Raw genomic sequence first — 27,076 nt, forward strand, 5'->3', positions numbered from 1 at the left:
TTTCAACATCGTTAGAAACGGCAACGGTGCGCTGCTACGAGGAAATGTGCCGCTACAAGAGAGGAACTTCGCGCAACCTAGCGAGCATTCTGAAAACTATATTCTTCAGACTTGTTGAGTGTCCTACAGCTAGAGCGCGCGACCATTTAATCACTCAAATGTAACAAAGAAGTGCAGCCCATTTAAAATGTTTCAAGTGCAAGAATTCGTATTAAATTAATATCCCCCCCCCCCCCCCATCCACCCACCCATCAGACCGAAAACCATGGATTGGAGACCAGTGGTGAAGCGGGTACGGAGCGAGGGGGGCGGGTGGCGCCCTCCCCCTAAAAAAGTGTTTCTGAAGATTTTCTCCATACCTTAAAATTATGGTGATATTTCATCATGAAAACAACCAAAAATTACGTTCAAAAGTACGTAATTTTCAAAATTTTAATGGGTGAAAAGCTGAGGACCCTCCAGACCTTTCTGAGGAGAGAAACCTCCCAGCCCCCTCCCACTATGTGTCCGCACCCACACTGCTACTCCAACAGGCCTCATGGTAGATTGTTTTCCTAAATTAGCTTGCTTAAAAATTTGACTCATAGAAGTACTTTGGCAAAAATGGCTCTTTCAAAATTCTACTGTGCTAAGGAAGCACGCTGTATGAGCCTTTAGAAGTTCCCAAATTTCTTTTGATAAAAAACTAATTCTTTAAGACAATTATGAATATTATTTTCCAAAATTTTCAGACAATTTTGTTCGCAATTTCATCTAAAACAGCTGGAAATTTCGAAGAAAAAGGTGCATATATGTCGTCAAAAATGCATGTTTCATCAAGAGAAATTTGGCGACCTTCGAATGTTCATACGGTGTTCTTCCTTGGCACGGCAGTATTCACTATAATATTCATGTATCCCCCTTTCCTGTTTTTCAAGCCTTTCTCCTGGCACATCAATATAAACGATCTTTCTGATGGTGAAAAGCCCTGGTTATACTATTTTCCTATGAATGGACATACTTAACTCACAAGAAAAGCTATTATTTCCGGCAAAGTCTAGGTGTCAGTACAAAAAATTGCCTGAGGGAGGCTATTCAGATTTTCCAAAAAATGTAGAATACCAAAAACTCTAAAAACCTCAATCATCGAAGAAAGAAAGAAAAGCTGGCAGTATATTCTCTTTCTACACTGAAACCATCAGAGAATTTAATGATGAAATCAGGTATTCCCAGGCCTTCCGCCACATGCTGCAGTCCTGTTTTTCTTCAGTCTCACGCCCACTTCTGCTCCATAGAAGCAATGGGTTGAATTTCCTTTCATATTAAATTTGTGAAAATTTTCACTCCTTCTTTAACTTTCTTTTTCTAACTTTCCAGTAAAACGACTGAGGAATTTAGAAGTATGTTAAATACTGAAAAACAGAAGCAGAATTTGAGAGAGAAACTCACCTGAAATCCGAATAGCCTCGTCTTCTGGGGTTGTCATGATGATGGACACACAGTAAGATCTTGATCCAGGTTGTACAAAGTTGATGAGATGACTTCAAATAGAGAACGTTAATCCTTGTCAATAATTCTGAGTTGCAACCTTCTTCATAATTCCAGGTCCCTTTGGAACATTTAAGTCCTTCGAAAAAATCCTGAAACAATCTTAGGGAACAACGATCTTGTCCTGCAATAGATAGTCACCTGCAGGTCAAACACAAGAAGCACTGGCTCTAGGTTTCTGACATTTACAGAGAAGTAAGGATGTTTTCTGTCCTCCTCTTTTCTGTATACAGTGAATTCTTGACAGATTTTTGACAATACTCTTCCGAATCAATGATATTATCATTTTATGATAGTGGAAAACAAAGAGATTATGATAATTGCATATTTAGACTTAAAAAATGTTGGAGGTGGTCTAGGAGCTTTTCCTGATAGGAGAACTCTGGCACCAGAACTACCAAACGGTTTGAGGATTCTTAAAAATTCAGCTAATAATAAGCCAGACTAGATATTGCATTAAAAAGATTCCATTATGTGATTTACCGGCGCAAAGTTGTGAAGTTTTGCAGTTCTCTTGAATAATAGCTCATTTTTGGTCCTAAATTAGATTGTTCATGTATGAGCACAAGCGACTACCACTTTCATTTTCGAATATGTTAATCTTTAGTACAACCATTACAACATATTTAAAGGAGAAAGTGGTAGTCGCTTGTGCTCATACATAAACAATCTAATTTAGGACCGAAAATGAGCGATTATTTGAGAAAACGGCAAAACTTCACTCCTTCGCCCAGGTAAATCAGCCAAAAACCTTTCAAAAACACCTCAAATAAGGACAAAGTTCTCACAGGATAGATGATTAAGAGTCGATTTGACCATACATGACATTATTCTAAGCTATTTCAATTTTCGACCAAAGTTAGGGCCAAAATACCCTCCTTAATGAGACATCCTTTGAACAAAAAATCCTCTTGAATTCAAATCCTAGAGGGTTTCTCTATCAGTGATAAATAAAAAACTTACCTTCCAGAATCTACTAGAGACAATCTCTTTGTATTCCATCATAGTTTGCAGCCAAGAATGACACATAATATACTTTGGCACTTGATATAAAAATATTTGTGCCTGTTGACTGGCATGAAAACTAGAAAAAAACACTGCTTTCCGCTCGGATGAAGAATGCCTCGGAGCATTTTGCAACATAAAGAGAAAATTCAATACAATAGTAAAACTTACCCCATGATGGCAGTTGGCAAACTTACTGCTGTCCCTTTGCAGACACAATCAAACCCTAAAACATAGAATTCAAAGTTTAGATTTTCTTCGAAAAAGAAATATATGTAGATCTTGTAACACACTATGTGTGTCAGACCACAGATTGTCAATGATTACAGAATTTTTACCGTATAGTTTACAGTACGCCTTCCTGAGATAACATTGACCTGAGTCAAAAAATATGCACCTCTATTGCAGTTTTTAAAAATCTCCGCTCATGTTTTTGAAATAAAACAACCAATACATCCTTTCGAGTTTTTATGTGAATACTTGAGAGTAAGTTGAGAAAAAGGTCAGCCTTTGATTGGCTTAAACTTAACAAAATTCAATACTAAAAACGTCCATTCAAATGACATCTTTGATGAGTGTTGCTGTTGCTACAAATATATAATTCATCTTTTGTCTCAACACGGGATCAACAACCTCCTCTGAAACCAAGTGCTCATACCCAGCCACTGGATTTCAGCTACTTTAGACTTAATTGAATAGACTATTGTACACTGATACTTTGGAATTTTACATTCAGGGCTTGACATGAACAACTTTGTGAGACTAAGATTTTTGTTCTAGGTGCTAACAATGCAATAATGCACCTAAAATCAACTCGAGTATCAGTGAAAATCTATGCATTAACATTATTCATGCCCCCTGTATATGTTGATACATATACCTTTCACGAAAGAACATAGCTGAGTCCATGGTAGTCCCATTGTATAAATGTCTTGTCATTTATTCCATTTCAAACGTACTTACTAGGAACCACTGTAAGTGGCTCCTCAAGCTTTAGTTTCCAAAATAAACTACTCGACTCTTGTTGGTGAGACCTAGAAGACAGTCTTCTGCAAGGAACTAGCTTTAGGTAGTACCTATTTCACAGACAACTTCCATATATTCTTCTGTTCAAATAGATACATTTGGAGTCATGTATTTGTGCTTAGTTCCTAACGTTGCTCCAATAGAGAAATTCTTGAGCCCGTATCAAACGATCACAGTAGAGCTCTCAAAGTGGCGTCACATAACCCTCACAGATCTTCAGCCCAACTGGCTTTCAGGGAACCAAGTGTCATAAGACCCCATGTGATGCTAAAGAGCTCTACCTCGATCGTATGATACGGGTTTTGGTGGGAGAGGCTTCATCCATACTGATATTTCCACCTTTACAGTTAGCATTGGCATTCCTGCTAGATCTCATAAAATTCAGTCAGATTTCCTTTGCTACTTGTCCGAAGTGCTAAATGCCACTCAATGAGTATTACTCTCTACAGACTTCTAATTCTGAATGAAAGATAGGTGAACAACTAAACTCGATCAAAGTTACCAGAGTGAATCAGAATAAGAAGTTTAGAGAACAGTGCTAAGGTTGGCATTGTGAATGGCCACCAATAATATCTTGGTTTGATCGTCATGTTAGCTTGAAAAGAAGAAATGAACACGACGAGACCTCATTCTCCCTTACAACGTAAACAGAACACGCCATCCTCATGAGACCACATTGGAGAAGCAAGTGCATTCATGATACGAGTCTGAGACACACTCGCCATCCCAGAAATTGTCATAACTTACATTTGATGAACATACGTGCATTGCAGCTATGTATCCTTCGTCACTTTCATAAAACCGAACAAAACCCGATTTAAGTCGACACTGCAAGAAAGGAAATTCCGGAGAAAAAGTGCACTTCACTGCAAAACAAACAACCATTCCTGTATTTTTGTGGACATTGACACATCAAGTTGGGTAACCTCAAGCGTGCAATCGCGAATTTCAACCACCTAACTCGCCTCTAAGAGAGCTATATTGGTTTTTATTGAAACCCAAAATGTATCGATGAGATATATTTCTATTCGTTCAAGGTTTAAATTAATTTTCTAAATTGCTTTGACCGATCATAAACCTCACGACAAAATTACGACGGCATTCACGGCAGTAGGAACTTTTCAGCGTGCACAGTTGGTGCTATTCATTCATGCCCCGAACGCCAACTTGACAGTTCTCTTGTTACTAATGCGGTCACTCAGTATGGTGCATGTAATGCCGTGCATCACTGAAAATTGAATTGAATCGCTTCGCGCTCCTCGCGCGCATGTGTGTAAAATTTCTGTAGTTGGCAAGCGAACGCTATCGGGAGAGCTCGGTGACCGCGGCGGTGAAAACGCGTGTTCTCTTATCGAACGAAACAATGTTATGTGCTCATTTTAGCGAAGTTCTTAACGGTTGTTAATTTTTAATTTTTAAGTGTTAGCTCTTAACTGAGAATGAAATTGTTTTTCTGTGCAGCTCATCTACTGGCCCTGTGCTTCAGTCCCGTTTTCTCGTGGGGTAAGTCAATGAAGAGACCCTATTATTCAATGCCCTCTGCAGCCATCCACTATCACGCTTCAGTCACGTAGCCTCGTTTTGCCGCTGTTTACGTTATTTTTAAATCCGATTTGTGCCCGTCGCTGAGCATGTCAATTTATATCGTTGACTGCTATTATTTTTCTGTAAATCATTTCACTCATTACGAATTATTTGCGAGCTTCCATTATTTTTAATCGCTTAATTTGACAATTCTTTGAATCGGTGCTAGCCCATACGCTCTCGCCCTTTTAATTACACCTACGAGTTTTCCTTCTTCCTGATCCTGCAAATTCTCAGTGATTTCTGTCATTGTGAAAATTGAATTCACTTGCACACAGAAAGACTTTTCAGGAGAATTATATACTTTTTCTTCCATCTCATCCATTAATGTTGATCATCCTTCGGCATCTCCAGACAAAATCTGATGGGAGAGGGGAGAGGGGGGTGTCGCTGGATTCACCAACCGATTTGATGATATTTTTTTTTTTCGGGAAAATTGTTTTTGACACGTCGGTATTTCCAATATCAATGTAACTTGTCAAGATTTGTACCTCCCTGTTGGCTCGAAAGAAACGCATACGTATAGGTAGGAATAGGTACCTATACTTATTGTTCCCTTGTCAGACCATGTGGCTGAAATTCTGAAATTAAAAATGATCTGAACAAGGTATTTGGATAAGGTGTTTTTTAAGTCCACTCAATAATGGGGGTGGAGGGAGTGTATCGTCAGGAGGAAGCAAAATTTGCTCAGAGGGAGATCTAAATGGGAGAAAGGGGATAAAATAAGTAAATAAAATATTTCAAGGTGACAAAAATTTCCTACTAACGGCGAGAAATGATCCTCCTCAGGGACCGGGCAAATTACACCGGAAAATCGGTGTTACGAAACCACGGTTGCTAATCTGAGCGAAAAAAGAAGGTTATTCAGTATCACATCTAAATACCTCCTCTCGACCAAAGTCTGGCTCAAAGTTCGCAACATTCAAAATTTCCGCTGTCAATTTGAAAAAATTTCGTAGTTCTCGAAAACGCTCCCGGAAAGTTAAGGAGTCCTGAGAACCGCAATTCGAATTTTTATGACAGCAATTAATCAATTCATTGAAAACAAATTTGCGAATAATTTTACAAGCTCCTTTCGTGACACGATTTTTCCCGGATTTTTTTTTTAATATTTTATTCAACATATTGTCGCGAAATAAAATTTGATCAATGTGTTGAGTGGAAGAAAAAAATAAATTCGTGGAAAAGGAAAGAAAAAAACGCCAAAAAAAGCGACTTGTTGACCACTCAAGAGCCCACGTCTGAACGAGGCTTTATTTCGCTGTCATTTTTGGGCAGCATGAAATTGCCATCACCCACAGTTGCATTGTGCAACGGGGACAGACGAACATTTAAATGTAAAGTAGGGATAAGAATAGTCGTGTGACAGAAGAAATAGTGGCTCTGGACCTGTTCCTGGAATCAAAGCAATAGGTGTGAAGTTGCTGAGCAAAGCCGGGATGACGGGGTTATTGTATCCTCCATTGGCTGGCGCTTCCCTGTCACGTAGGTCTAGCCCGCGAGAAACCCTTCCTTCTGTCCCTCGCTTAAAAGCCACCGCGCAACCCCTTCATTCAGAGAGCCAAGCCGAGTGGATTAAATTTTGAAACAACGAATCACTGTTTCTGGCTCATCCGATAAAACGCCCATCTGCATTTGGAGATTTTGTGGCACATGCGTTGTTTCTTCAATGACCCAGAAATGAGGGACCTGGAGGACAAGGCGCACAAGTGCAGTTTTTGAAAAATACGAGGCGTTAATGATTTCAAGTTAAACTAATCTGAATGCATACTTTGCGAAAAATTTGCTCCCAAATTCCAAGTTTAAGCATCAAAAAGTCAGTGTGAACTTCTTTTCCAACATAAGGATCCATGGAATTTCGAATTTTGAAACACGTTTTTTTTAAATAGAAAAAAAAATGCACTTATGCACCTTGCCTTCCAAGCCCCTAAAATAGTCTCTGTCCGCAATGATCTTTAAATAGCAATTTTCAGAAATCCTTAAAAAACTGCTTAAAATTATTTTTTAGGAAACATTTTTGCATTATTCGTTTTACCTAGTAAAATTTGCGGTAGAGAGTCTAAAAAAATTGCTATTTTTAAAGTTCTTTTAACATTTTTTCGAACAAGTTTAGTGTTAAAAAACTACAGCAAATCTTTTAGGAGTTTTTTTTTAAAAATTTTGTAACTTAAATTAAACCGCCAGTCACAATTTTTTTCTTTTTTCCTTTTTTTTAAAAAAAAAAAGAGAATCCAAACAAGGTTTTCTGGAGCAAACTTTTCAACAGATTTTTCTCTCTTCTTCTCCCAAGATATACCTTTTAAACTTAACGAGACCTGCTTTTGTTTGTTCGCTAGTTCGTTTGATTATCAGGGTTCTCTCAAGTAGGATTAGACTCTTAATCTTAAGTCCAGTAATAATTTTCGGGATGTTCGAACGAGTGTCGTGTTTTTTTTCTTCTGCAGCTGAAAGCTTCAAGAAGTGCCGTAGCGGGATAAATCTGAGGGCTGAGGGATGCGGAGAAGCCAGAGCCATCTCGGTTCAGGGATTCCTTAAAATGCCTCCCCTTCCGCCTGTCCTACCCTTTAAAACCCCTGACCGCGTGCTATTTTTATCGCCTATGACGTTCGGTTTAAGTTTCCATTGCGTCATTCATTATCCACCGCGAGTATCTCTTCTTTTTTCTGTGGTTTACGGTTATATCGATAAACACCCTTATCTCTCGACAAATTCTTTACGATATTTGGACGGAGTTAAACAGAAGGGAACCAAGCCACATCGGGAGCGAACCGAGAAAAAGAGGTTTAAAGTTTGGCTCTTGCATAAGACTCAATGTAAAAGATAAACTTCAAATTCAATTTCTGCAAAATTTGCTCCAACAAAAATTTTGAATTTTTGGCGATAGATAGTAGAGCAGTGGTTGAGTTCAAAACCACTCATAACTCGATTTTTTCCAAAATGTGGGTTGGTTCCTTTCTGCTTAAATCAGTCCATTTGTACACGCGCTCTCCTATTATGAGCTTTCACTCTCGTCCCGGCTGATTTAATCTTCCCAGTGCGTAAGAAGTTTTTTTTTAGAGCTGAAAATCATTTGTAAGTACGTAGTGATGCCAATTCTTCGGGGAGTGTCGAAAAGTTTTTCGCACGTGGAAGAATAGTTCAAGATCCTCGAGAAGCTTTCAGTAATGACTCAACAATCCAGGTTCGGTTTTAACATCGATCGATTCAGGTAGGGTAGGCAACTATTCGTGCTCGACAGTGCATTTTGGCCTACATGAAGATTTGAAGGCGCTTTCTGTGGCAGTCAAATTCTCGCTGTTTTCATACATGCCGCTTCTCCGAAATATCCACCGCCATTGTTGTGTTCATATTTTGTTCTTGTGCGTGAGTTCCATACACCGTGGAGAGGTTTATGCACTTATTTATGGGCGGAATATGAACACGACAATAACGGCGCGGTATTTCGAAAAATCGACACGCATAAAATAGCGACAAAGTGACCGCCACAAAAAACGCCTTCAAATCCTCATATAGACCAAAATACACTGTCGAGCACGAATAGTTGCCTACCTACCCTACCTGAATCGGTCGTTGTTAAAACCGATCATTGTTGACGACTTGAATTGTTGAAACTACTCTCAAGGATTTAATCTTGGCACCCCCTTCCGTACATGAAAAACTTTTCGCCATTCCCCCAAGAATTGCCATCACTACTTAGAAAATGATTCTTGGCCCTGAAAAAAACTTGTCACGCACTCAAATTGGTCGGGACGTGAGGGAAAGCTCATAATAAAAAAATGCACGTACACATATTGTAAAGAACGAGTAAAGAAAGAAATTTACACTGGAAAAATGTGCGTATTATTGTGCCGTTCGAAAGAAACTTTGTTTGCTTCTCACATTTGGCCACTAAAACGACCTCAAATTTCTTCAGAATGCGTCAGTTTTCTGGGAAATCGAATTTGCCCCCAAATAGTCTGTTTTTCCGGGAAGACTTTGGTCCGTCGAAAAATTCATAACCGCGGGTATAAGCCAGAGGTCATATTCGGATGCAGAATTCATGAGGAATTATCAAGTGAGATCTTCGCCTTCTTTGAATACCAAACGCATATACACCCTTCCTAATGCAAGCGGCCTGTTCACAAACTTTAAAGCAACAAAACCAAGTGAATTCTAAGCCGTAATTTTACCGTTAAAAAATTTGGAAAGCTTGCTATAACCATGTAAAGGCGTTTTAGTGTGTTATTCGCTTGAACATAACCGTAAAAACTTGCTATGGAATCAAGTATTAATTTCCTCCAAAGAATGGCAAAGCACGACATAGTAATAATTAATTAATTCTACCTCTGTGTAATTAAAAGCTTTCTTTTCCTTTTTGCATCTCTCATTTCATTCAGACTGGAAGAATAAAGCACAGCCGAGCAAATCCGTTTTTTTTTGTAGTGCAAAGTGCAAAGTCACAGCAAGATCGCGTTGAAATGGAATTAAGTTAATCTAAATCTAAATCTTACTTAATGTATCAGTATCACTAGGCATGGCACTGACAATAATTAGTCGCAATGTCATTAAGAAGAAGGATCACTCTTACAATTAGCTGGTTTAAATATCAGCTAATTTTTCATATAATTTGTCGTGTATTCGACGTACATATATACTATTTTTTAAATGTAGATTTATTTAATTTTTCGTGTATTCTACGCACATAGGTATATACTATATTTTACATGTGCATTTCTAAAACTCTTCACCTCTCTTAATTTAAAAATCTAAATTTTCGTTTATACTCCCATTTTCAAAATTATCTGTAAATACGTTAATAGCCTGAGACGCTGAATGTCTTAAAATTATACTAACTAACTATTTAAGGGGCCGAACAAAAGTGCTCTCTAGTGTAAAATAAGTTTCCTCCCAACTGTTTTTTTTTTTTTTTTTTTTTTCACTTACATGCATATTATAATTTACCCATCATAAACCCTCCTCAAATTGGTTCATTGGCAAATTACCCAATTTAGGCACTTGCTGGAAAAAACCGAAACTCGAAAGAAATGAACGGAAGCCACCGTACAGAACCTGGTATCGCACCTCAGTATTTAGCCAAGACAGTTGGAATGATCATTTAAATTCTGAAGGTGATAGGACATAGAAAGTAACTGAATATCATTTGTATCGACGGATGACCGGTCATTTTGACTTCCAAAGAAGCTGCGAGTGAACGTGCGTAAGAGTTGAATGACGTTCAAGTGGACAAGGTGACAGAAGCCAATGATCACTTAAACTATGCAAAAATTAAAATAAGCTGTGCATCTAAGTCGAATCGCATCCATCTTTATGTGCAGTAATGATTATAGATGGAGTTAAACAAGTAAATAACATCAACGCGTTTATGCAAATGTTCTTAAGTCGCATTGGAGATCAGTTTTGGGGTATTTCAGCCCTGCGATTGCTGAAACGTAAAACCACATACCTACGTATCTTTATTGCAACGTATCAAATATCCGCAAAAATTTCATACCCTGCAGTTGAAGGCTGAGCCCCAAACAAGTAGCTATGAGCCCTTACTTAATGTACGGCTTGATCCTAAGTCTGTAGGGCTGCGCCATAAATCGGTAGGATTGCACTTTACATCAATTAGAGCTAGACTGCCGTGTTAAGGAAAAACGCCGTATGAGCCTTCAGGCGTTGCCAAATTTCCCTTGACAAATCACTAATTTTCAGGAAACTTTTTGAATATTTGTCTACCAATTTCTCAGGTATTTTTTTTTTTTTTTTTTTTTTTTTGTAATTTGATCTAAAATATCCGAAAATTTTGCGGAAAAATATTCATAATTTTCCTCAAAAATGAACATTTTATCGAAGGAAATTTGGCAACTCTCGGATGTTCATACGGCGTTCTTCCTTAGTACGGCAGTAGACTAAACCCTACAGCTTCAGGGCTGTCCCCTAAAGTACCTCGAATGACCCACCCTACAACCGTCTAGGGCCCAGCAGCCGGATTCTTGAAACTTTAAAAAACTGGCTATGTCGGCACGATAAGACAAGATATAAGTAGCCCTATCTGCGCCGTGTAACAAATCGATTTTCGATTCTCGTCGGGCCGACATAAATTTCAACAATCAGGCTGCTGGACTATTGTATTCGGTTGACGCCATTTGACCTAACGCATCTTAGGGTTCAGACCTACACCCTACAGTCTAGGTCCCAACCCCCTTTGTCAGTCTGAGATTCCTTAAAATTTTGTACACATGCAGTCAAGCATTGCATGGTACTGTAGTACTTTCCGTGTCAGCTGATCGGAACTTTTTCAGCTCTGTTTTTCCCTTTCTTGCGTGAGCAGTCTTATCATGCTCAAGTGCTTTTGAAATAGGAAACTGAGCATAGTTGATGGTGCATTTCTTCACATCGGAGATACGTAGGGATGTATTATAGTTAAAAGTGTCTTCGGAATCACGTGCATTCGTGCATCATATCCGTTTCAATCTGACCCACTCTCAGCGAGAATTACCGAACTTCGTATGTTTGGTATAAAATAACGAGTATTTCAAGGTCAGTTTTCAAGCATGTGACCACGATTCTAATGTTCAAACCTCCCAGAATCTATTCGGGTCCATTTAGCCCAAACCGTTTGTTTGAAGTTTATGTAGAACGTGGAAAACACTGATTCATGCTGGTAGAAATAATTTTTCTGTACACATTTTGGGCGCCTCTTGGATTTTGGCTCCTGCAAATCTCTGGATTTTTAAGGGGTGCAAAAAATGCCCGATTTTGCGATCCCGGCAACTCAAGGGAAATTTTAAGTAGTGATGCAATTTTCGGAAATTACCTTTTTTTCCTCGTGACTAAGAAAATGGGGCAAATTGTACATTTCACCGTGTCGGTAATCAGGCATTTTGCCATGAGATCTTACTTCTCCCCTGAGATAAATCGGAAAAGTGACCTCAAGGTAAAATGTCATATCGTGTAAAACCGTTGGCATTTTGGAACTTTTTGTGCCCTTGAGATTTTCCGCCTAAAGTAAAAAGTACTGAAAAATTGTACCGATTTACTGACATGAAATTCTACCGTGTAATCTCCAGCCAAGTAACAGTGTATAGAATTTTTCAAAACGAACATGCAGAAATTGTTTCAATAATTAAAACTGATGAATAAATGAGTCAGCACAGATAGAAGAAACTACGATTTTTGTGGAATCTACCGGGATTTGGTGAAATCGAAAGGCGCGGAGTTACAATTCTCTGGATGAGTGCGTCAACATTCACCATATAAACAGCCTCAGTGGCGATTCTTGCAAGTTGGCAACACTGTTAAAACACTCCATTTAAATCCATTGAATATATCTATTCTATGTGAGACAGACTGCCTCACTTAGAATCGATAGTTCAACGTACATTTAAATGGAGAGAATTCAGTGTTGCCAACTTGCAAGAATTGCCACTGAGCAGCCTCCAAAATCGCAAGAGGATGCCCTCTGGCTGCCCTCGTGATTTTGAACTGTTTAGATGTCCGTGTCGTGTAGTTTCGATTTTCTATTTCGGTATCTCCTGGCGAGTTGCGACTGTCGCGAGGTATCCGGACCAGGAAGCGCCCTAAGACCCACGGCTATCATGAGGAATATCGAGAAATCTCGGAATAAATAAGTCATTCATCCTCAATTGGAAGTCAGAATCTCAGGTCTCGTGTTTTATCTGAAGATAAAAGACTTAGCACTGGTGTAGAGAGGATCCGTAATTCGAGCCTCCGTCAAAAACGTCCGTGCACTGGAAAAAAAAACACATTGGATCTAGAGTCCAGACTCTTAAAAACATCAACAAGAAAAAATTCTCTTGATTAAATCAGCTTTAAGCTTAAATCAAGAACCAAGCCCCTTAATTTGAGCGGATTTCCTTTTGATTTAAGCTTAAATCTGATTGAATCAAAAGTCCTTTTTCTTGTCAGTGTTTTCAAGAGTCTGGACTCTATATCCAATGTGTTTGTTTTCCAGTGTGTTTATGGTCACTTTGGCGAGTTACTTTTTTAGGTCAGATCAACTACCACCTCTTGGTTGATCCAGGGGGTGCAGAAAGTGCTCGATCGGCCGATCGCAGACCGATCGCGGAGTAAATGTGGAGACCTTTTGAAAAGGGGGAAAAATGAGAAGGGAGAAGGAATGAACTTGCTCAGCGCATAGCTGTCAACAAAACTGAGTAACGTGCTCTCACGTGCGGAGAAAATCGTTCAGCACGTTTTTTTATGCGAAGGAAACGGTGAAGCGCGCAAGTCTTATGTGGACAGCAATGCGAAGGCAACTTCCAGAATTGCGAAGGCTAGCTCCACAAATGTAAAGGCGAAGAACTTTCTGCACCCCTGGGTTGATCGACCAAATTTTTGGTTACATCGAACGAAACCGCAGGTTATTTTGATTGCGAAACATCTAGGGATGAAAATATCTTGCTGAACTAATAAATCGATGTCACTCAAAGGTTGCGACTAGGTAAGCTAGGTAGGCAACTATTCATGGTCGACAGTGTATTTTGGTCTATGCGTGGATTTGAAGGCGCTTTTGTGGCGGTCAAATTTTCGCTATTTCATGCATGTCGATTTTTCGAAATACCGCGCCGCTATTGTTGTGTGCATATTCCGCCAACGAAACGGTGCCATCTCTCTGCGGTGCATGGAATTCACGCACAATGACAAAATATGAACACAACAGTAACGGTGGATACTTCAGAAAAGCAGCATGCATGAAAGCAGTGAAAATTTAACTGCCACAAAACGCGCCTTCAAATCCTCATATAGACCAAAATACACTGTCAAGCACGAATAGTTGCCTACCCTATCTGAGTCGGTCGATGCTAAAAGCACATTGAACTCTCATACTAACACGATTTAGGTTTGATCCTGGGGGCTTGCGCCAGCTTTTTAACGAGGTTGCATTTTGTTAACCCCAAGACTCGGTCGATGTAACCCATGGAAAAACTAATCAAAACGTATGTTCGGTATGTATCAATCGCATGTTTAGGTAACTGTGTGGTCCACTCGCCAGAAGTACTAACACAAAATGTTGGTTACTTTTTTTTACTATGTTTATTCGATTTTGAACCAGCTTTTCATTTATACCCAACCTTCGACCGGTCTCACTAACTTTTGTCCTTGTCCTCAATCAAAAGATCACGATGTGAAATTCTCAGAAAGTCGGGAAAATCAGGAAATATTACTGAATCAAGACCGAAAAGTTCATCGCTGATGAAACCAAGGTGGAAACCCCAGTGGATAGAACTGCAATGTGTACCGCGGTTAATGATACACCATGGTGTAGATATACTGTGTATTAAAAGCTTTCGCCAATACTAGACGCAAAAGCTACAAGCTTTGCTGAAGATAATCTCATTATTTTTCGCTACTATTTAGAAGTATCGATGATCCAAACCCCATTCTCCGGGCGTGGCACGCGGAACTGACCCACTTGGTCTGTGAGAGAGTTGAAGATATGAAAAAACTAATTTTTGTCCATTCTAATATTATGCCCCATCACAATGGGACAAACTCAATGCCAAGGGTGCACACACCAATATTCAAAGCCCCATAATAACGTCCATAGGACACGAGGTCTAAATTTGATAATTGCCGCATTGTGTGTCTCTACACTTTGTTCTCATTGACGTTCCAAAATCAATTGAAACGACAGTGAAAACTCTCAATTTTTTGAGATATATTAAATTTTTCGGTGAACAGATTTGCACAAGGCTCAGTGCTTATTTCAATTCGCTAATTACTAATTTTAAGTTTCGTAAGTTACCTACAAGCTTATCGGTTATATTTCGAGTGAAAGGAAAGAGAATAAAGAAGGAAACCAGAAAACCGAATGACTTATTCCATGTTCACGTTACGCAACACGAACTAAGTATGAAGCACAAACTGACATTGAAGATGTTATGCATATGTAAATAATAACAAACCCACCTGGACGACCAATTGGCAAAGACAGCGTCATCTCGCTCAAAACAGCAGAATGTGGGTCCAGCTCCTTGGCGGGGCTTTCTGTGCGCCTATACTTATACTTATTCTATCTTGTCTGACAGCTTTCTACAGTTTTTCAGTTGACTTAATATAATTTCTGCCGCGGCATATTCAGCAGGATCATTTTCCTTCGTGCACGGAGAAAAAAAAAACTTCAGCTAGAACATTAAATTTTTTTGAATGACCAACCAAATTTTTCGAGACAGATGACCAAAGTTTACAAATTAGTGCCGGTTCTGCTGTAGGTATCATAAATTTCGGTCATACGAACCGGACGGAGGTATAGGTGCTTATAACCGGAAATGAATATTAACCGAGGTTTTTTTGCCGTGTAGCGCGCGTCCGTTGACTCAGCACGAGAGGGTTTTTCGAATCGAGTTGGACGTTTTGCAGTCCAAACCGGGGCACATCAGACAAACGAGTTGTGCATATGTACCTATTTCTATATCTGAAATTCTGCGAAATTCTGCTATTATTTTTGTTTTGCCTTGCATCAGCAGAAACTCAGAATTTCCGCTCTGTATTATGCAAAGACGTCAACTTCTGCCCCACTTTGTCGCACTGCTGACGTAAGGATGTGCATTTATTTTTACGCGGACGCCGGAAAGCTTGGAGACTTAATGGCTGGCTCAGTATTTTAGGCGATTTCAAAAGCCAATTCTTGAATTTTACGTTAGTTTTTGAATTAAGCGAGATAATTTTAACGTAGAATATTGGAAGCATCCGAAAACTCTTTTCTTGGGGCGGGGGAGCGGAGGGGAAAGAGAGTCTGAGACTTCTACCTGTTCTGTAAATCAGTCGATAGTTTCATTACAAAGTAGCAATGACCTATATCACCCTAATAAATATGAGTGCCCAGAAATCATCGCGTGCTGAACGCGGACTTCCTTATGTTGTCACCAGGCATTCACAGTCTTCTTGTGCCAGTAGACAGTGGAGCTCGCTGATTTGTCCCTCCCCAACCCCCCGCACCTACATTCCTAGTGGACCAGTTAAGCACAGCGACTTGAAGGAAAACTTAGGATAGGTCTTAGCTTTAATTTGCCGTGGCTTTAACCTTGAATTTCTCATGTGGTCCTACCTATGAAGGATGTCTTCCTCTCACCGCGTGTCTCCTAGCTTCTTTCAAGGCACCTGTTGTTGCCAGCACCAGCTAGCAAATGTAGAGTAAAACTCGTATATAAATCGATGTCTCCCAGACTTGAACGACCTAATTGTAAGTCGAAGGCTTGTTTTTCAGGTCGTGACGAGAATAGGGTTAAACTTATATACCTATATCAAGAATTTTGGCTAACTAGCAAATAATCAGTGTAATACTGTAGAAAAAACAAGAATTTCTAGAGAAAAAAATCTAAGTAGTATTTTTTTTAACAAAAAATCCTATACCAAGAATTGAAAAAGTGGCTCTCTCAAGTTCTAAGAGGAAAAATTTAGATTTTAAAGCATTTCTTGAAATGATAAAACCACACATCATCGAGGCTCGCCCATTGATAGGACAGAAACAATAATGTAGGATATTCTTAAAACGACGCAGACGCAAGTTATATTACAGAAAGGTATCGCCAACTATGGAATAAGATTGCGAGTATCGCCCAAAATAGCACTGGTGGCAAGAGTTTCTTTCTTTATTAAAACCGGATTGAACAAATTCAAAGATTGGAAGTATAGTTACTAAAATGACGAGTAACGAGATTTAAGAATAGTACAGAGTCAAAACTATAATTGTACAAAAATTTCTTAACCAAAAAATTCCAAATACCATCATATTTACAGTCACAAAATGAGCTTCAATAAGTATCAGTGCACAACTTAAAAAACTTCAAATGATTAATACGTGCAATATTACTTTAGAGATCAAAGGTTTAAATAGATTGATGATAAAATGAAATCCAAATATTAATTTTGTACATACATATGTACATGATGTCAGAATTTCTCAGAAGAAATTTCTTACAGTCCCTATGTATCAGGAAAAACTCAGAGTATATAAAGAGGGAAAGTATTCTCCCTCGCAGTTGAAATGTCCTTGTCGTCTCATTAAATATTGCCAAATGTGTATGCAGATATTATCATTAAAGCATTTTAAATATACACTCTGATTTACATGCGGATAAAGGAATTGTGAGAATATCATCCTCAATTATCATTTCCCTTTATTTACCAAGTTTTTTTCTTATTTATTAATTATTTTCTTTTCTTTACGTTCCTTTTTTAAACGAAGTCAGGAAGTTTGGCAACAGCTACTTGATTATTTTATCTTGCCCACTATGCAGTATAACTAACTATAACCATCTTCGGGTTTTTTACTTTCCTTATTCTTGAAAAAACTCGGGAAAACCGATTATCCGAAGGTGTAGTACAAATGTACCACCAATCTAAGTAGCTTCCGGTTGTTTATACTATAACTTTTGATTACTAATTTCACGCCGTTGGTTTTTCTTCCTTCAATCATGCGATGTATGTATTACTCTGTAGCAGTTATTGGCTTATCGAAACGGAAGGAAACTAGGAAGGTCAAAGGAGTTTTCATCATTTGTGGTTGAGCTCATAAATTCTAAGTCCATGGTAATGGCTTTTCCAACTGTAGCAACGGAGAACTTTTAACATGAGCGAGCGAGTCACGCACGTAACTCGCGTTACGTAAAATCATTGTCGTATGAACTCACGTTTGATGCCACAAGTCCGCTCTCTACATATAAGCTGGCTACATCTTCTATTTTCCTGCGAACAGGAATCCAGGAAACTCATACCAAAAACTAAAATGTGCCTAATTTATAACGGAGGTGTGGTCTGAAATTAGTATATAGAAGGCTTCAGCTCTGCCACGCACATTGCCACTTTTAATTTTATCATCATGAATGCCGTTTATAATCTGACGTAGTTTTCATGTGAACTCAATGTCTATCAGATTCCATGTCGAATTCCATTGTCAAAAAAGCACGAGTCCGTTTTAATTCCGAACTGTATCCTTGTTCACTCAACCGTGCTTTCAAACCAAACCGAACTACAAGAAAAGCTCGGTTGCTCATACTGAGGATACCATTCCCAAAACCGAGACTGCGGTTGCATGAACCGAATAATACAGCCGAAATGAAACACTCCTGCGGTTACTTACGATTGCTTACGGTACTTACGGTTCTTGTGACCGTAATTTTCTTCTCGGCGTAGAATAGAACACATACCAGTGAAATTAAGTCTCTAGGCGTCAGTGATTTCCTATCTAAAGTGCCGAGAACAGTCTCAATCTTTACTCCGCTTTTACAAGTGGCTCCTTCACTCAGAGTGAAATATACTCCGAATTTATAAAAGTGCAGATCGAAAAATGTATCATTGCTCTAACAAATAACCGAGTTTCAGCCCCCACTGGGGTTGAATATTTCAATCGTTTGGTCATTTCTGAAGTCCCGTCTTTATTCTATTTCAACACGAACACTGGAAAAAAACACAATGGATCTAGAGTCCAGACTCTTAAAAACATCGACAGTAAAAAATACTCTTGATTCAATCGGATTTTTGCTTAAATCAAGAACCAAGCCTCTTAATTTGAGCGGATTTCCTTTTGATTCAAGCAAAAATCTCATTGAATCAAGAGTATTTTTTCATGTCAATGTTTTCAAGAGTCTGGACTCTAGATCCAATGTGTTTTTTTTTTCCAGTGAAGGTTGAGACACCCTGAAACGAGCAATTCATTTTCCACAATTCAGGCACCGTGTAAGATCAAATAACTTCATTTTTTATCGTATCTCGTTATCAAATTCACCATCACCGAGGACCAAGCCAGTAGGTAAATAATACATCCGACATAAATAGTTTTCCGTTTCAGCTTTTTCCGTTGCACATAATTCGTCCAGTCGTGTCAAATAAAACCCGAAAAATTTGAATGTTAAAAATAATTTTTCTTCGCCACTCCGACGTTTATCAAACGGGCGACTTAATGCTCTGTAACACGTGACACGTTAATCGTCAGAAATATGGCATGTCGCGAATTAAATCCAAGAAGAAATCAAAATAATCATCTAATCTGATAAACTTATCTTATTATTTCAATAAACTCTTATCGTTCTTTTAATTGCGCGACATTACTTATCAGTGGATAAATGGTTTAGTTTTTTTTAGCACTGAAGCTTACACCGATAAGAATCAATCGTCTGAAACGCAGAAAGTGTTCCAAGCTTTTTCGCCAGCGATAAACTTTTTCATATCACCCTATTGGTTTTCGGGAGAGAGATGGAGACATTGTATTGTAATCTATAAGGTGCAGTTTTGGTCAACTTACTGCCGCTACGCGGCTACGTGCGCGTATATTCCGCATTCAATTCTTCTTCAATTTCCATTGTACGAACAAAACAAGCACTGGTGTTAGAAAATCCCCTTCCATCATTATTATTTTATAGTGGTCACTTCTTTTCAGCCGAAGGTCATTGTCGAAGTTTAAAAGAATAGTATCGGTCGACTAGCCAAGTTCGTCCCATCTAGAGGTCATTCGGTCTACGTACCGAGGTGGCGCTACATTGGACGGCTTAATAATGATTTCAGGTGACTCCAAGAGCAGAGACGCCTATTATTCTCGAGAATTTTGCATCCGTTAAGTGCAGAGGCTCGATACCTTGATCCAGTACCGCTGGATTTATTATGATCCTCAATTTTGACCTCCATCGATGATGTTACATTGTCACAGGTTAAACGTTTCCATGCACTTTTGACGCTTCGCTGTATTTTTCCGGGGCTACAATTATTTCGGACCGAACTAATTTATTCTACTCAGTCTTCACCAACCGATGATAATCATGCCGCTATCTCTTTAAGTGAAACGGTTATTGTAAAACGGTGTTGACATTGATCGCTACCATGAAGGTGATTCTCTTGAATGATTATACCATCAATATGAGGATTCCCACCTTAGTTTTTCGAGCTGCTCGCTGTTGTATCATCAAGCATGAAACTTTAAAGAGCCAGATTAGGAGGATTTTGAGGAGGGTTTTTGGGGGCAGCACGAAAAAAGTAAAAATTGGCAGGGGTAACCGTAGTCAGTGTTCTACTAGACGTGTATGGTTACCCGTCAGTAATCTAAACACATGTTTACTGCCTACTTGGTTTTCTAGAGAGTATGCAGTTTAATTTAAGGTTCTCGGATAATTCAGCTCCTTACCAAAAATTGTTTGTTTCCTGTATCCATTAGATAAACCGACTATGGCTGAAATTAGTATCAGCCGAACTGTATTACTCTAACAATAGATCGCACAGTGAAGGTGGTGAAATTTTCCACATCGTATTTCCTTTCGGGATGAATCGTAAGTCCAACGATAGTATGTTGTGATCTTAAATTAAAGTAAAAAATCATTTCTAGTCCCATGGTAAGAATATGTGCTTATACAATTTGGCACTCTCCCATGCAGTGAATGAATTGTTACGTGATATCCCGTACCCTTTCAAAGTATCTCTCAAGTCCCAAAGCGCCTTCAAATCCCTCCATTGCAACCGGAGATACACACCATTCCCCTCAACGAAGGCAACAGAGTTATTATGACATTAGGTTGATCACGCGTTTTGAGGACAAGTTCAAAAAATATCGAGAGAATCTTATCAGTAAGTTGAATATTGAAACTAAATTACTTCTTGATCGATCGATTTCATATCTATTCAAGCTGCAGCTTGAATAGAGCTCCATGGGGCTCATTGATCAAAATTGATCGGTAAGATCGACCAGCATCAGGGAGTTGTAAACAATTTTTGAGAAATTGTAGGAAGCTGAATCTTAGGGGAGATCAAGCCTTAACCCTGGTTTAGTTAGACATTTTCGGGCTTGATCCGTCTCAAAATATTCGTTGAGCATTCATCTTTTCCCTGGCACTAATAACTCACAAAATAACCTGCGTTTTTTTGGGCCGAAGTTCTTCTATTCACGGACGGTCACTAATTTTCAATTTTCAGATTTCCAGAAAATTGACTCACAAAATGCATTACGTAATACTTGAGCGGTGGCTCCTCAAGTCACCAATCAAACACTTTAAACTGGACAGAGGGCAACACTGGAAAAAAAAAACACATCGGAGCTAGAGTCCAGACTCTTAAAAACATCGACAAGAAAAAATACTCTTGATTCAATCAGATTTAAGCTTAAATCAAGAACCAAGCCTCTTAATTTGAGCGGATTTCCTTTTGATTTAAGCGTATATCTGCTCGAATCAAGAGTCATTTTTCTTGTCAATGTTTTCAAGAGTCTGGACTCTAGATCCAATGTGTTTTTTTTCTTCCAGTGAACTCTTCGGTTTTGTTTATAAAAGCCGGCTGCAAAAGAATCCGCTATACAACCGCCTGGCCTCGTTGAGAAACGCTCATCGCAAAAGAATCCGCCTTAACTGCCCTTTCAGAAATCGGTATTTTCAGACAGAAACTGAAAATTCGCACATTATTGGAAAATAAGTTTTGTCAACAGAAGATCCTCCAGCGGAGTTGATCAACCCGCGACGCGTGCCATTGACTGCCCCTCCGCTGAATCAATATTGATTTTCGCATGGGCCGGCCGGCGAGCTATGGCGACGGAGTCAAAGATTACGCCACAATTATTTACAAACAGAAGAACGTACGTAGCAATTGAGCCGCGCGTTCGAAGAACATCGTAAGTCCGGCGGCAATCCCATTGCACTTACGCGTTTCTTCAAACGAGCCGTTTCTATTGAGTGTGCAAAGCCTGCGAGAAAAGCGGATGTGCGGTGTATTTTAAATGGAACATACTCGGTTTTTCCGTGGGGGGCCTCGTATGTCAGATATGCGACGAGGACCGGCCGGACGCATGCCGCAAGTCACGTAAGCAGCGGCGCTTGACATTTTCCATTTCTGAATTTGAGCCATCCCAGATGAGACGCCCAGACTAGACGCCGCGACGCCGCCGCCGCCCTAGGATGGGCGTCGCGCGAGACGACGCGCGCGACCAACGCCCGCCCGCGAATCCTGATTCGCGATGAAGAGTCGCGACAATTAGTCGCCTTTCCCGCGGTCCCTCTGAACTCTTGTTTCATGTTCCGGGAACCATTATCCAGCTCTTGCAGGGGTTGGGAATTCGCGGAATTAGTGCTTTACGCCGTCGCACACGGAGAAAAAAACTTCGTGCTTGGGACCCGAAGTTTAGGTCATATGGACCTCTGAAGTTTTCAGATTGAGCATCTGAACACTTAAGGTCTAGCTGTCGAGGTTCGGATCACACACCTGAAACTTCATTTGTTACATCTGAAGTACTTCAGCTGTGAGAATCGAAGTTTTTCGGATGTGAGAACCGAAGTTCTTCGGTTGTGAAAATCGAAGTACTTCAGACGTAAGAACTGAAGTTTCAGATGTGTGATCCAAACCTCAGCAGCTGGACCTCAAAAGTTCGGATGCTCAATCCGAAAACTTCAGAGATCCATATATGATCTAAACTTCGGGTCCCATGCACGAGGTTTTTTTCTCCGTGCAGAGAGCAAAAACTTCTCGAGCACGCGACCTGTGAATCGCGATCGGTCGCGTGCGAAAATCGGGTTTCAAAAATTGGAAAGTAGGCGGACGTCAGCGTCAAAATTCCAAATTTTCCGCCGAGAAATCCCAAAAAAAAACCCTAACTTTTTTACAAAATGCAGCGATATGGACGTCATGAGCTCCCGAAGTTCATCTCTTAGTTGTCGAGGAAAAAAGGGTTTCTAAAGTGACAAGGCCAATTTTGAAAAATGGGAAGACCTAAAACTTTCCGTATCCCATGTTGCCAGAGAAACCAGTATACCGCCCTTATTTTCAGTATCGAGTTTCCTTCAAAACTATAGATTGGGCTAATTCTAGTGAACCAACTGATCGAGCAAGGTAAAGACGTCATCAGTCCATATCTCATTGGAAAAAAAACCACATCGGATATAGAGTCCAGATCCTTGAAAACATCGACAAGAGAAAATACTCTTGATTCAATCGGATTTTTGCTTGAATCAAAACGAAATCCGCTCAAATTAAGAGGCTTGGTTCTAGATTTAAGCGAGATTCTGATTGAATCAAGAGTACTTTTTCTTGTCGATGTTTTTAAGAGTCTGGACTCTAGATCCAATGTGTTTTTTTCCTAGTGAATATCGAGTTTCCTTCAAAACTATAGACTGGGCTAATTCTAGTGTACCAACTGATCGAGCAAGGTGAAGACGTCATTAGTCCATATCTGCATCGCAAGTCTTTTCGAAAGTATCGGTTCCTTTGATTTAACCCCTCATCTCTTATCTATCAAATAATAGTGATTTGCAACCGAAATATTGCAAATTCATATTTGCAACGGCCCCATTTGACCTCTTGCTATGTGAGGTTGATGATACTTGACTGGCTGACTGGGTACGCGCACCAATTGACCTTGATGGTCGAGCGTTTGCCCGCAAGGGCCGTGGGACTTCCAGGCTTTCGGTGAGAATTTTTTCTCCCCGTTCATTAGTTTCGAGGCGGATCAAATTGATCATCCATTTTCACTCTTCAGGAACCTTGAAGTTGCGCAACGCATCGCGCTACTTTTTATTTTACCCATCAAATGCCGATTTCAGTTCTCATCTCCTATACGCTGTGTCGAACGGCGGAGAGCTGGAAAGTTTAGGTTAGGTGACAGAACGCCACTTAACGTTTTTTTTGTATCCCCCTACGCAAGTGCTCATTTTACGCAACGTTTTACGTGAACGTGACTTGTCCGTTTTGAATTTTTCCTGGTGCTCAAGGCTCGCCGGCACTTTATCTCCGGTCGCACGCAATGCAGCTTTTTGTAATTTGTATTAACTTGTTTTATCAATGGCGCACTGTTCCTAACCGAGGAACACAACTAAATCCCCCCCCCCCCCCCCCGACCCAAGAACAGAGTTCGCGATAAGTTGCGACTTGATCGGAGAATGTGCCGCGAATTTATCGACGTCGATGTGTTGCAATGATATAGGATAAAAAATTGCGATTTCATCGCATACATTTTCAATAAAATCGCAATTTTGTAGAGATGTAATTTTGACAAGATCGAGGATAATTGCTCAAACGTTGATGATTCTAGCGATTTCATCGCCCAAAAATTGCAAAAAAAAAAAAACAAAAAAAATTCGCAACTTCATTTCAAAATATCGTGATCTCTCCGTTGAAAAATGCTACTTTGGGTGGCTTTTTTTTCGTAGCTGAAAAATGTGTCGAAACAGACATTCCTCCTCCTTAGTTCGCTAAAATGTTACCACTTTTAAGCAAGATAAAGAGGACGTTCAGTATGACATTTTCCCTTTTTAAACGCAGGAAAAAAATTCTTGAGCTGCACGGATCCAACTTCGTGACGAAAAAGTGTCGTATCAAGCGAAGAAGAGAGAAATCTAATGACTGATTCCTGCTACTCATTTAACCTCTTTCTCTCTCTCTCAATGGAAATATACTCAAATTTTAAACGAATTTTTGTAGTTGCTTCTGCTCGTCCAACAATTTTCATTATTTTAAAACGTGCATCACAAACGTCTCGAAGTTTGTAGAAAAGTCGCTAGAAACCGTTCAAAATGCATCATAATCGAGGCAAATGGAATATTTGCCGAGAGTCATTCTAATAGGTGATCTTTTAACCTTGCATGCGTAGCGCGCCCAACTCATATCAGACACCCGTGTCACATCCGTACCGTGATCACGTTTTTCGGGCCCAGTCGAGAATTTTAACGAGATCTTACTCTTACAGGCTACTTTCATCTTCCATACTAATCAATACAGTGATTATACTTCAGGAAAAAAAAAATTAATTTCATTATCAACCACATCAATACTTCGAGGCATTCTGCGTGGTATCAAGCCATAGACTTTTAACCCGCCACCAAGAAATTACGAGTCTGTAAATTTTTTGCGTGTCTTCGCTTTTCCATGAAGAGTTTTCTCTCCCCCTTCCCACCACCTCTCTTTGAAAAGGAAGGAAATATTTATTACCGATTGTTTTTTTGATTGATATTGGTTTCTTTAGGAATCTATAATATTGTCATTTTACGTACTCAAATGTAAAATTTTAGGAACCATTTGACTGGCATGCCTAATTTTTAGCAGCTCTCCAGAACTTTTCAAGGGAAAAAATAGTTTTTTGCATTATTGTTGCATGAAATTTACCAGAGGCACAAAGAGTCCGTCAAAATTCATTACGGAATCCATGCTTGAAGAATTCGTGGCGGGTTGCGTCTGAACTTTTAGGCGCCGTGCGAAAGTTTGGCCATCTCTCTCAGTTTTTAGGTGCGAAAGCCACACCTTTAGGCGCATTTTTTGTATGGCGCCCGGTGAACTCAAAACATGCACTATTTTTTTCGTTACTCGCGACTAGTAAGCCTATCCACCCATATTGAAACACCGCACCGGCTACTGATTTAACTTCTTGTCGCGGGTAAATCATAATTGGACGTATGTCTGTCAAACGGAACTATGTGCATTAAGACATGAGCCCTGAGACCCATAAGAATACACGCATACCAGGGCTCACGTCATAATGCACATAGTTCCGTTTGATAGAAATACGTTCAATTGACCGGCTCGACGCGGCGACAGCCACCCGAGGCGCTAGGCGAGTCATCTACAGAAGCAATTGGTTCCTCGGGTTGGCACTCGGAACTCATGAGCCTCCCAAGTCCCGCCGGACCTGCTAACCAAGGGCTCATGAGATCCGGACACACCGGTGGATTGGAAACCGGACAGTTCAACAATCGCCGATGGACGTGCGTCGTCCGCGCAATCGCCATCGTGGCTGAGGAGCCAAGCTGAGTTTCAAGGCGCTGAAGGAAGAGTAGCCCGGTAAAAACAGCGTATGAACATTTTGTCGTTGCCAAATTGCGTCTCATAAAACGCAAATATATATAAAAAAAAAAAAAAACTCGTCGAGTTTTGATCTTGAATCCTAAAAGTTTGATACAAAAATACTCGAATATTTTCCCAGCAATCGGTATTTTATCGAGAGGAATGTGGCAACATGTTGACGCTTATACTGCCTTGTTAAGTGAGAACGCCGTATGAGCCATCAGGTGTTGCCAAATTCCCCTCGACAGATCAAGAATTTTCACGCAAATTTGTGAATGTTTCTCCTCGGGTTTTTCACAGGATTTTATTCCAGGTTTGATCTTAAAAGCCTGAAAATTTCAAGGAAAAATATCCGTAACTTTCTTCAAAAGTAAATATTTTCGAAGAAGAAATTTGGCAAGATTCGAATGGTAGTACGGCGTTTTTCCGTGAGACGGCAGTATAGAGCGCTCTTCCTGAGCCAGGACGGATCTGATATTCGTGGTCACCAGGCCGGGCCCGGGTCGGTGTTTGTAAGCTCCGAGCGTGGTCTGGGCTGGAGTTGTCCTCGACTGAGGTAAACTGGACGCTAAAGCGAGGTACTGAGGGTCAAGATCAAGACAAACGACAATTTTATTCCCGCCCGGCGCACTCCGACTCCATGCTCACTATTTTTGACGTGACGGTAGTGTTGTTGTGCCTTTTGAGGTCCTTGCATTCTTCGGGAAACCCTCCTTATGTCTCAGTTCCTGAATCTGATTCGCTGTATCAGTGTGTCATCGGAAGTCGTATTAGTAGTCGATCCTTAAACACCTCATTACTTCACGAGGCTCTCGGAGACCAGTATGATATCAGTATGGTATCAGTATGGTATCAGTATGGTATCAGTATGGTATCAGTATGGTATCAGTATGGTATCAGTATGGTATCAGTGTGGTACCAGTATGATATCAGTATCGTACCAGTACGATATCAGTATCGCACCAGTATGGAGGTGTGCAGTTCTCGACCGCGCGATCGCCAGCTTTTAGACATTCAACTTTTAGGAAATAATGTGACTTTGGCACACATTCTAAAATTATCCCAAAAAATCACAAAATTTTGATCAGCGTGTTATGTCGACCTTCTTTTCGAAAATTTTGCGTGTTGCTGAAAGGTGCGGAGCGAGGCCGAGAAAAATCCGTGCCCCTGTCAGCATGATATCATGCTG

General features: G+C 39.9%; 2 protein-coding genes across 10 annotated transcripts in view; one reads left to right on the forward strand and one right to left on the reverse strand.

Annotated features, from left to right (window-relative positions):
- Positions 1-4,507, reverse strand: part of Svil (Supervillin) — a 390,519-nt gene extending 386,012 nt beyond the window's left edge. For 2 of the 6 annotated variants that reach the window (XM_019058279.2, XM_019058276.2), the window contains exons 1-2: positions 4,306-4,464; positions 2,704-2,758 (exon numbers count right to left, since the gene is read on the reverse strand). The gene's annotated coding sequence lies outside the window, so the exon portion shown is untranslated. Of the gene's footprint in view, positions 1-1,428; positions 1,986-2,703; positions 2,759-4,305 lie in introns of those variants that run through there. The other 4 variants (XM_072296132.1, XM_072296134.1, XM_072296133.1 and 1 more) reach the window with 4 other exon arrangements.
- Positions 4,508-4,818: 311 nt separating this feature from the next.
- The window catches only part of cue (Low-density lipoprotein receptor repeat domain-containing protein cueball), a 51,950-nt gene continuing 29,692 nt past the window's right edge, over positions 4,819-27,076 (forward strand). For 3 of the 4 annotated variants that reach the window (XR_011899151.1, XR_002010010.2, XR_002010009.2), the window contains exon 1: positions 4,819-5,061. Coding sequence is in view for 1 of the 4 variants with exons in the window: in XM_019058347.2 (XP_018913892.1) it covers positions 4,998-5,061 (64 nt within the window). In the remaining 3 variants the exon portion in view is untranslated. The remainder of the gene's footprint in view (positions 5,062-27,076) is intronic. The other variant, XM_019058347.2, reaches the window with a different exon arrangement.

The sequence above is a fragment of the Bemisia tabaci genome, chromosome 2 (genome assembly GCF_918797505.1).
Source record: "Bemisia tabaci chromosome 2, PGI_BMITA_v3".
Classification (NCBI taxonomy): domain Eukaryota; kingdom Metazoa; phylum Arthropoda; class Insecta; order Hemiptera; family Aleyrodidae; genus Bemisia; species Bemisia tabaci.